Source organism: Lithobates pipiens, unplaced genomic scaffold (genome assembly GCF_037356315.1).
Source record: "Lithobates pipiens isolate NorthernLeopardFrog02 unplaced genomic scaffold, aLitPip1_a1.2 Scaffold_1, whole genome shotgun sequence".
Lineage (NCBI taxonomy): Eukaryota > Metazoa > Chordata > Amphibia > Anura > Ranidae > Lithobates > Lithobates pipiens.
This window is the reverse complement of record NW_027507685.1, coordinates 223,776,917-223,788,740: the sequence shown is the minus strand read 5'-3', so window position 1 is coordinate 223,788,740 and position 11,824 is coordinate 223,776,917. Positions and strand designations below refer to the sequence as shown.

The 11,824-nt window shown below is 43.0% G+C and overlaps 1 protein-coding gene across 1 annotated transcript in view; it reads right to left on the bottom strand.

The window, feature by feature from the left end:
- Positions 1 to 962: 962 nt before the first annotated feature.
- Positions 963 to 11,824, bottom strand: part of LOC143983616 (carnitine O-acetyltransferase-like) — a gene marked incomplete at its 3' end in the record, with an annotated part of 48,769 nt that continues 37,907 nt past the window's right edge. The window contains 5 exon segments of the mRNA XM_077483537.1: positions 963 to 1,025; positions 1,375 to 1,510; positions 1,599 to 1,721; positions 5,433 to 5,561; positions 10,059 to 10,159. Of these exon segments, the coding sequence (XP_077339663.1) occupies positions 963 to 1,025; positions 1,375 to 1,510; positions 1,599 to 1,721; positions 5,433 to 5,561; positions 10,059 to 10,159 (552 nt within the window).

The following is an 11,824-nucleotide window of genomic DNA, read 5'->3' as shown; positions in this document are numbered from 1 at the left end:
TTCAATATACAAATACCATACTGGTGACCCCACAATAGGGATAAAACTTTTTCGCAAAAGGGAGTTTAACAAGACACGTGACCACTCATTAAAACGAGAAGAAAAGAAGTTTAACCTTAAACTATGTAGAGGGTTCTTTATTGTAAGAGTGGCAAGGAAGTGGAATTCCCTTCCACAGGCGGTGGTCTCAGTGGGTGGTATTGATAGTTTCAAGAAACTATTAGATAAGCACCTGAACGACCACAACATACAGGGATATACAATGTAATACTGACATATAATCACACACATAGGTTGGACTTCTGTCTTTTTTCAGCCTTACCTACTATGTAATTATGGAAAGAATCCTTCATTCACACTATGCAGTGTGTAGATGAATCTGGAGTGCCAGATATTGTAATTCTGACAGTCAACAGCTATCTGAATACTCAAACAGCAGCTGCATGTGATTGTATGCAGTCACTGTTTTTCTGACAATTTTCCACCCCAGCCCTTTTGATTTGTCAGTTGAAGGATCTTGGGTGGGAGTGTGCCTACAGGGCCACCCTTGAAGCAAAGTTCACACAGTGTATGACCGGCTTAACATTCTGTGCTGACATTTCCTTCCTGAAGGCTGGCATAGCAGGGTAGAAGCTGTATTAGCATTCATATGCCCTAACCACACTCTCTGGTCAGGCAGATAGGCTTTATTTAAACGATTTTGTAAAAATGTTTAGTTGAGACACATATTCTCCACCCGTCAACCACCCCCCTTAAGTTGCAATAGGCAGCACACCCCTTTAGGGTGAAGTTGCGCTTTAGTATAGGACTGGTAAGAATGGGATAAGGAAGACAAGAGTCAAATAAAATCAAAATGAAGTTCCAAAGTAACAGAAAGAGCCCTCATCTAGAAATCAATTGATCGCAAGCATCTTTGATTGTAAATTTCATGCATAAAAATAAATTAAAATTACACTTGCTACCTGCTCTCTAGCGGTTTGGTGACTTTGTATCGCTCTCAGCATTAAAGCCAGCTTCTCTTCCACCTAGTACACCAAAAGCAGAGTACAAAATTACACCAGAAAAAAAAAACGCATACACAAAACTGCATAAAGTGTCCTTGTCATTTAAAGAAGAATCTTCCATTCTGTAAGCTCAGTTAACATTCATAAGCATGTGGCCTATTGATTACAAAATACATCAATGGGGTATTACTCGCGGTTATGAATGAGTGGATTGCCTGTCTGCACTTGATGAATGCCTCTTTTTTGTGCACTTTTGTATTTTATGGAACCTAACACAAGCTTATCTAGGTATAGGAATAGGTATCCTGCTATCAAATAACTCCTCCCCTGAGGATCCATGGCAATGCCATGTGACTGCCCCAACCCATACCGATTTGCTTGGATCATCAGCAGCTTGTACAAATTCCAGGGCCTCGGGGGAGGAACAGCGCACAACATCCGATCTTCCCTGATGAAATACTCGCAGTGAAACCACCTCACATGTGGCACATAAGGAGCTGTGTAACCTGCGGAGAGGTTTGGGAGGAATATCAGGTCAAGCTAGCTAGTGGCCCCATGCTCCAACCAAACAAATCATCTCATTCTTTTCCTTACCTGTAATAGGCTAGCTGAAGGGAGATCTGTAGGAAAGCTCCAGGACTGAGATTGTGTTTCTGTGGGAACTTCTTCCCAAAATCGGGAAAGGTGAAACAGCAGATGTCCAAATCATTCACCAGTCTGTAAAGGGTGAGAAAAGTAAAGATTTAGGGATAATGCACAATCAGGAGCTTGTTTTCAAATGCGGCTAGTATTACCCGACTGTCTGTTATTTCTACATGTAGTGCCAGATTAATGGTGCCATCTTGTGGAACTGGGTTCATGAGATCAATTGCCATCAGGCATGAGCTCAATGGAATATGTTCATAATACTCAAGTTTGAATGGGGGTTTTTTTTTCCCTTCAGTTTCCTCCCACAAAAGAAAAACCTATTGATAGGTTGATTGGTTTCTGAACAAAGCGGCCCATGTGTGTTTGTAATAGCAGTGGGGACATTTGATTACCAGATCATTTGGGACATCTCTCAAACTTTTCACCCCAGAGGAAAAATGTCCCTTACATTATTGGTCAGTAGGAAGAATGCCCCTTACAGTGGTGGTCAGAAAACCATCCGTAATGACAGCGAAAAAAGATTATTGGTTCAGCTTTAAAACACACATATTGGGGAATTTCTAAAGAAACAAACCTCTCATCAAAAAAAAACAAAAAAAAAAAAAAAACCCGTAACCACCTCGGATAATATTTCGTTTAGAAAGTTATTTCAATTCCAGATTTTATTTTACACAGAGACCTCTACATTTCTGGGCTGTGGGAGTGCACTATTGAGGATAAGTGGTTAGCCCCATGGATGTGTAGCGTTTGGGTCCTGGGCTCATCTTCATAGAGTTTTTATAGTTTCCCCGTGCTTACCTGGTTTTTATTCTGGTGTTCCAGTCACCTCCCTCTATGCAAAAATTTACTAGCTGGTTGAAGGGCCCACCTAAACTGATTTTTCACTTTTTCTGCAGATCGTTAAGAGTTAAAGTGGTGTTGCCACCAAAAAAAATAACAAATTGTTTAAAATTCTTAAAAAAATAAATAAATAATAGGGGAAAATTTTTTTTTTTTTTACTCACCTCTAAATACCTGTTGCTAGTGGGTCCCTCGTAGTCTGCCTTCTTCCTTGCCCGGGCTGGTAACATCACTTCCCCTCGCGCCGCACAGTCATCTGGGATCTTTCACGTGTCCCAGGTGACTGTGCGGCGTATCAAGGCGCCCTGCGCCGCTCGCACATGCGCAGTGAGTGCCCGGCTGTGAAGCCACAGCCGGGTGTCCACAGTACGAATGACGGCACAGCGAGCGGAGTGGGGAACGAGGGGGGGGGGGGGTTTCGTTCCCCTGCATCGCTGGACCCTGGGACAGGTAAGTGTCTGATTATTAAAAGTCAGCGGCTGCAGTATTTGTAGCTGCTGACTTTTAATTTTTTTTTTTTATAAATTTTTTTAAATTAGCAAGGGCTTCCAACCTCTTGAGGACTTTGTTGGTGAAATATCTGTGCTTGAGCCTTGGTTCACACTAGATGCGGTGCAAATTCGCTGCGGATTCTGCACCACATTAAAAATCACAACTTGTTCATGCGAACCGGGTTGTGGAGTGCATGTTAACGACACCCTGAATTTCGTTTGCACCAGAATCGATTCTGCAAATCTCACTATGTTTTGCAAACAAAAAAAATAAAATAAAAAAAAAAAGAAGGTCCTGCTTGAATTTGGTGCGAATGCAGTTTGAACCATACAAATCCATGGCTCAAATCGCACCCAGAGACACTGCATATAATTTACACAGGAATGTGTTGCGATTCCTGTGCGAATTACATGTGGTGTCCTGCACTGCATCAGTGTGAACCTGGGGTAAAGGATAAGTTCACTTTAAAATATAAAAAAAGATAGAGATAGATAGATAGATAGATAGATAGATAGATCAGAATATTAAAAGATGCACAACCATATGAAAGCTGCACAAACATGGAGTCCTTACAGCAACATCTCAGTGGCTTAATTAGAGTAACATGTGATTGCATAGCATTAAAGTGGTTGTAAACCCTTACAAACCACTTTGACCTACAGGTAAGCCTAGATTAAGGCTTACCTGTAGGTCCAAGAAATATCTCCCAAACCTATACGGTTTAGGAGATATTTGCCCAAAGACGGGCACCGCTGTCTACGGCGCATGCACTGTAGACAGCGGCGTGCAGGCGCACTGAGCGTGGCATCCTCGATAACGAAGATGCCGCGCGTCTCGGCTCCCGCACGCATGCACGGGAGTGACGTCATCGTGGCTTCACCGAATGACAGCGGCGGAGCTGCGAGACCCACCCAGAAGATGGATGCGCTGGACTACAGGGGACAGCGGTGACTTCGCTGGCTCCTGTGTCAGGTAAGTGACACATAATGGGATACTATGCGATGCATAGTAGTCCATTATGCTTTACCTTTGCAGGGAATGAAAGAGAAAGTAAACTCATCAGGGTTTACTTCCTCTTTAACTCTAAGATTCTAATGCACAGAGAGTGTAACAGAATCATTACTTCAGCTAAAAACTGTTCAAAATACAAACAGCTAGTGGTGACTATCCTCAGGTGTCAGTCTTAGGAGTCGTCCAGGGTAGCTCTGGTAACACAAGTGAAGAGCTGGAGAGATTCCAGACCCAAGGACACAGATAGGACACCCCACAGAACAGGAGTACAGTGGTAGCAACTGAGGAAGTGGTCCCCAGAGAAGCTGCATGCTATTAGAATGTTGCCTTGCTTCTTGCACACCCGTCCTGATAGTACTAGACAGCCCCTCTACATGGCTGCAGATCACTTGCCCAACCATCACTGTCTTATCAAGTGTGCATATGTACATTTTGAGACGGGAATGAGGGACACCTACTAGAAAATGTATGTAGACATAGGACACGCCCCTGCCACACCCCCTTAGAGAATTAACCCCAAAAAAGGTTAATTAAATCCACAAGTGCTTTTTGTTACCACTACCATTCCTTTATATTGGCTTTTAAAATGTATAGCAATGCAGAAATGTAGAATTGGATGAAAGGTTTAGCGCTGGGAAACACTTTTTGAAAGAAAAAAGTGAATTTTATATACAACTATATGGATCAGACCAAAATGAGGGACAAATGAGGAGGAATGAGGGACAGAGGGACATTGCTCCAAATCAGGGACAGTCCCTCGAAATCAGGGACAGTTGGGAGGTATGAGTGTGTCCCCCCCTCTGAACTATTGAGGGAGGGAAGCAGACAAACGTATCTTCCCTGTGCATGTACAGGAAGCCAGGATGTTGAAGGACATGGGGCTCCAGGAGCTTTTGCCTGCAATTGAGCATGGTGAGTAAATGGGCACTCCACCACACAGGAACTAAGGCAGAGAAAATGTGCCCATAGAATTTCAAGGAGAGGAGGACTCAGGTCATTGCACTCCACTTGCTCCCTTTTGATCTGTTACTATACCATAAGTGTTTTGTTATATCTATTCAATAAGTGCAAAAATACCCGTTGGTCCTGCCAGAAATCCCATGGGAGTATAAAGTCCGGTGCGCTATACTTCTGCTGTCTGTTATACGTTCCATTGCTTACAGTTCACACCTCCACCCAATGTTATGGTGATAAGGAGAGGGTGAGGTATTCTGTAGTCCTGTCGTAGTGTGACAATGCTGCTTCTCCATGGATACAGTAATGTCAGCGAGCATTGTCACTCTAGGACAAGATTATATTACTGGCAGAATCACCAGCTTAAAAAAAAAAAGGCAAAGGGCAAAATGATTTGCTATAAACATCACCAGTGACTTATTACATTTTACAGCACCCAGAAGACCACCCCCCATTACCAGCGACAGAGCATCACCCACTCACATGTCCAGGTTCTGCTTGGCCTGCTCTACGTGCTGCTTAGTCTCTGGGGGAAAATTGAAATACAGCTTCCTCGGGGGAGGGACTCTGGTGATGGGTGTTCGAGGAGGCAGCAAACTGGGACCCCTGGAACTGGAGGAGGAATACAAATTAGTCCCAAAGTAATCGAGTTATAACTAAAAATGTGAAGATACATGGGAAAAAACAAAACAAAAAAAACACACATTACATTGTAGTATACACAAAGAAACTGGAACCTTCTTAGGGCAGAATGAAGTTTTTCTTGAAAAGGTGTACTATGGGCCGATATACAAAAAATACATCAGTCCCATTTCAGTTTTACTGCTACAGAGTGGCTCTCCTGTGCAGAATATATATATATATTTTATATATTTAAATAAAATGAATATTCACAGCAGAAGCCAAATCTGTGGTTGCCGGGCACTCAGTGTCCTCCGGCACCCGCCAATCATCGGTATTACACAGAGAACTGAGATCTGCCTATGTAAACAAGGCAGATTTCAGTTCTGCCCGAGGTAAGTAAGGATTTTGTGTTCTTGCAAAGCAGAAAACAAAATCCATTACTTCTCTTAGTAAAGCCAACTCACAGTACACAAACACTGGCTAGGCACACATTTAACCCTTTGATCACCCTAGATGTTTACCCCTTCCCAGACAGTGTCATAGTACAGTGCATATTTTTAGCACTGATCTCTGTATTCGTGCCACTGGTTCCCAAACTGTCAGTGTCCGATTGTCCACCACAATGTTGCAGTCCAGCTATAAGTTGCTGATCACCACCATTACTAGTATAAAAATAAAAAAAAATGAATTAACCACTTCAGGACCGCCGTATTGCCATTGTACGTCAGCACAATGGCACAGGCAGGCAGAATCACGTACATCTACGTGATTGCCTTCCAGCGGGTGGGGGGTCCCATCGGACCCCCTCCCGCTGGTTACGGCGGTCCGATTCGGTCCAGGAGCGCTCCGTGATGAGGGGATGGCCGTTCGTTTTCGGCCACCCCCTCTGGATCGCTCCTGGCCAATGAGAAGCTTCCTCCCCTGTGTATTGTTTACACAGGAAGGAGGAAGTGATGTCATTCTCCTCGGGGCGGTCTTTTTGACCGGACTACGAGGAGAAGAGTAAAAGTAAGTCTGCACGAACACTACACTGACATGTAGGTACACACAGGCACACAAACCCCCCCCGATCCCCCCCCCGATCGCCCCCCGATCCCCCCCCCGCCCCCAGTCACAGTGTCACTGATTGCATTGATCATTTCTTTACTGATCAATGCATTCAGTGTCAGTTGTGACAGTAAAAACTGTCAGGACAGTTAGTGTTAGGTCCAGGGTAGCCCCCTATCACCCCCCAATAAAGATTTAACCCCCTGATTGCCCCTAGAGTTAACCCTTTCACCCCCTTTTGCCAGTGTCACTAAGCGATCATTTTTCTGATCGCTGCATGTGTCGCTAGGTAGCTAGTTATTTTTTTAGGTTCACCGCCAGGTTTTTATATCGCTAGGTACCCCGATATACTACCCAATAATGTTTTTAACCCCCTGATTGCCGCTAGTTAACCCTTTCACCCCCTTTTGCCAGTGTCACTAAGCGATCGTTTTTCTGATCGCTGCATTAGTGTCGCTACAGTCGCTAGGTAGCTAGTTATTTTTTTAGGTTCACCGCCAGGTTTTTATATCGCTAGGTACCCCGATATACTACCCAATAATGTTTTTAACCCCCTGATTGCCGCTAGTTAACCCTTTCACCCCCTTTTGCCAGTGTCACTAAGCGATCATTTTTCTGAACGCTGCATCAGTGTCGCTAGGTAGCTAGTTAACTAGGCTCCCAAAAAGTCCCCCACATGTGGTATCCCCGTACTCGGGAGAAGCAGCAGAATTTATTTTGGGGTGTAATTTGACTTCTGCCCATAGCATGTGTGAGCAATATATCATTTAGTGACAACTTTGTGCAAAAAAAAAAAAGTTTGTAATATTCCCGCAACTTTTGGCAAAATATAAAATATTCCATGGACTCAACATGCCTCTCAGTAAATAGCTTGGGGTGTCTACTTTCCAAAATGGGGTCATTTGGGGGGGTTTTGTGCTATTTTGGCATTTTATGGCCTTCGAAACTGTGATAGGTAGTGAGGAGTTAAATCAAAAATTTGCACCCTTAGAAATCCTGAAGGTGGTGATTGGTTTTCGGGGTGCCGTGCGCGACTAGACTCCCAAAAAGTCCCACACATGTGGTATCCCCGTACTCGGGAGAAGCAGCAGAATGTATTTTGGGGTGTCATTTCACATATAACCATGGCATGTGTGAGCAATATATCATTTAGTGACAACTTTTTGTAAAAAAAAATTTTTATTTTTTTTTTTTGTCATTATTCAATCCCTTAGGACAAAAAAAATAAATATTCAATGGGCTCAACATACCCATCAGCAATTTCCTTGGGGTGTCTACTTTCCAAAATGGGGTCATTTGGGGGGGGGGGGTTGTACTGCCCTGCCATTTTAGCACCTCAAGAAATTAGATAGGCAGTCATAAATTAAAAGCTGTGTAAATTCCAGAAAATGTACTCTAGTTTGTAGACGCTATAACTTTTGCGCAAACCAAAAAATATACGCTTATTGACATTTTTTTTACTAAAGACATGTGGCTGAATAAATTTTGCCCTCAATGTATGACTAAAATTTAGTTTATTCGATTTTTCTTATAACAAAAAGAAGAAAATATCTTTTTTTTTCAAAATTTTCGCTCTTTTTTCATTTATATCGCAAAAAAAAAAAAATCGCAGAGGCAATCAAATACCATCAAAAGAAAGCTCTATTTGTGGGAAGAAAAGGACGCAAATTTCGTTTGGGTGCAATATTGCATGACCGCGCAATTACCAGTTAAAGCAGCGCAGTGCGAAATTGCAAAAAGACCTCTGGTCCTTAAGGTGTTTATTGGTCCGGAACTGAAGTGGTTAAAACATTTTTTTTTTTTGAAAACTCCATAAATATATCCTATCCCAGAATTTTTAGACACTATAGCGTTCATGTAAACCAATCAATATACGCTTCTTGGGATTTGTTTTTACCAAAAATATGTAGCAGAATACATATTGGCCTAAATTTATGAAGAAATTAGATTTTTTTAAATTGTTTTATTGGATATGTTTTATCGCAGAAAGTAAAAAAAACATTGAGTTTTTTTCAAAATTGGTCTTTTGTTTATAGCGCAAAAAATAAAAAAACGCAAAGGTGATCAAATAGAAAGCTCAAATTTTATTTGGGTACAGTGTTGCATGACAGCGTAATTGTCAGTTAAAGTAATGCAGTGCTATATCGCAAAAAAAATGGCCTGGTCATGAAGGGGGAGGGGGGTAAGCGGTTAACCGCTTGCCGACCAGCCGCTGTCATACTGCAGCAGGTCTGCTCTCCTGTGGAAACCGCCGTAGATGTGCGTTGTCTTTGCATAAGAGATAGCAGGTGCGAGCGTGTCCACAGGTCTGGCAGACTCTATGTCCGTCGGTGACCCGTGATCGTGGTGCACAGAGGCAGAACGGGGAACTGCCTTTGTAACAAGGCGATTCACCGTTTTGCCAGCTGACATGTCAGAGATCTTCTGTTCCAAGTGATCGGGAGCAGTGATCTCTGTCATGTCCCTAGAAGCCCATCCCCCCTACAGTTAGAACACACCAAGGGAACACACTTAACCCCCTTGATCGCCCCCTAGTGTTAACCCCTTCCCTTCCAGCATTTTTATAGCACTGATTACTGTAATAATGTCACTGGTCTCCAAAGTGTATTTTGGGGTCAGATGTGTCCGCTGCAATGTCGCAGTCCCGCTAAAAATCGCAGATTGCCGCCATTACCAGTAAACACAATAAAAAATAAATAATTGCGATTTTTTTTTTTTTACCAAAAACATGTAGAATATATAATCGGCCTAAACTGATGAATCAATTTGTTTTTGTTATATATTATTATTTTTTTGGATATTATACAGAAAGTAAAAAAATTGTTGCTCTCTTTTTGTTTATAGCGCAAAATATAAAAACTGCAGAGGTGATCAAATCCAACCAAAAGTAAGCTCTATTACGTACGGGGAGTACGTCAATTTTGTTTGGGTACAACGTTGCACAATTGCGCAATTGTCAGTTAAAGTGGCGCAGTGCCGTATTGCAAAAAATGGCCTGGTCATTAAGGGGGCAAAGCCTTCCGGGGCTGAAGTGGTTAATATAATTACACATTAAAAAAGATTGAAATCTATATATTAATGCAGTTATTGTAATTAACTGAATTGGACCTGCTGCAATCCTCTTGTAATTCCTTGCACAGCAGCACACAGACTGGGAGAGAGGGGGGCAGCACTAGGAGCCAATCATATATGCCGCAGGCACATGTACTGACAAGGAACATGTTGATAGGAGGAGAGAGCAGGGTGAGGTGAGGTTGGAACTGCTGCTGGTCCCTCTCTGTCCAGTTACAGACTGGGGGTGGGGCAGTGACCTAGCTGTATCCATATAATTGTAGCACAGAAAAGACAGGTCTCCAGCCTGTGATGTGTAAATCCCTGGACTTGATGGATAGAAATGCAAACACTCACATATACAAGGGAAACATACTACTCACGTACCAGTAGTCTAAAACATGTCTCAGCATCCTCAGGACCGCAGAAGCGTCAGCTGTTGCTTGATCATATATGAGACCGCATGTTCCGTCTTCTCCCACCACGAACTGCAGGAGTCATACTCAGTGTCACTGTGCGCGGTGCTTAGGAAGGTAAAGGGTGCTGCAAGGAGTTAGTTGTTGGGAGCGATGTCGTGAGATATTAGTAAGGGAGAGGGAAGCGAGGTGTATGGCCTTATTTATTAAGCTGGTGCAGACCACCCCGACAATGGCAGTAAAGGTGGCCATATATATCAATTTGTTATCAATCTGTGTATGGGCGATCACAAACAAGCATCATCAATTACAATATCAAAATTATGTAACACATATTGGTATTTGATTGACAATACAGTGGAACCTTCGTTTACGAGTGACGCGGTAAACGAGTGTTTTTCAAAGACGGGCAACTTTTTTTATTTTTATTTTAAATTTCTGACTCAAATTCTGAGCGTTGTCTCGCAAAACGAGCAGAATTCAAGCCAATGGGGTGTGCAGTAGCGCATTTGGCCAGAGGTGTGGGGGTGCCGGTGACACGCGGAAGGATTCGGAGCCGTTCGGAAACACTCAGTTCCCAAGCCTTTCCGAGTTCAGCCGAGCTGTCCCCGAGTATTTCCGAGGCTCTCTGGCTCCCTCCCACCTCTGGCCACATGCGGTATTGCATGCAATAGAAGTCAATGCGGAAAAAATTATCTTCGTTTCCATTGACTTCTATGGGGAAACTCGCTTTGATATGGGAGTGCTTTCGATTATATGCATTCTCCTGGAACGGATTATGCTCGAAATCCAAGTTTCCACTGTACCATCCAAATGGGATTTTTGTACTCAACATAATATCTTTTTCTCGGCGTTCCTCGGAGGACACAGCTGGATCTTCAGATCCTATTTAACCCCTTGATTGCCCCTAGATGTTAACCCCTTCCCAGCCAGTGTCATTAGTACAGTTTCAGTGTACAGTATTATCACTGATTGATGTATTCGTCACCAACTGACATCGCTGGTGACACTATCGCAGTCCCACTATGAGCCCTTTCACACTGGGGTGCTTTGCAGGCGCTACAAATATCGCTAAAAATAGCACCTGCAAAGCGCCCTGAAAGAGCCGCTCCTCACACTCCAGTGTGAAAGCCCGAGGGCTTTCACACTGGAGCGGTGCGCTGACAGGACAGAAAAAAAAAGTTCTGCTAGCAGCATCTTTGGAGCAGTGAAGGAGTTGTGTGTATACTGCTCCTCCACCGCTCCTGCCCATTGAAGTGAATGGGGCAGTGCGGCTATACCGCCGGCAAAGTGCCACTGCAGCAGCACTTTGCAGTGGTTTTAACCCTTTCTCGGCCGCTAGCAGGGGGTAAAACTGCCCTGCTAGTGGACGAATACCCACAGCTAAAACGGAGCTAAAAATAGTGCCGTTTTACCACCAGCGCCCGCACCCCCCCAGTGTGAAAAGGGCCTATAGGTTGCTGATCACCGCCATTACAGTATAGCGTTTATAGCTGCAAATATATCCGGTATATATACACCATAGTTTGTAAATGCTTTTACTTTTGCACAAACCATTAAATATACACATATTGGGATTTATTTTTTTATTTTTTTACCAAAGACATGTGGCAGAAAACATTTTGACCTTGATTTATAAAAGAAATGTTTTTTTTATTGGATATATTTTAGAACATAAAAGTAGAAAATATTGTTTTGGTTTTTTTTTTTCAAAATTTTCTGTCTTTTTTCATTTAT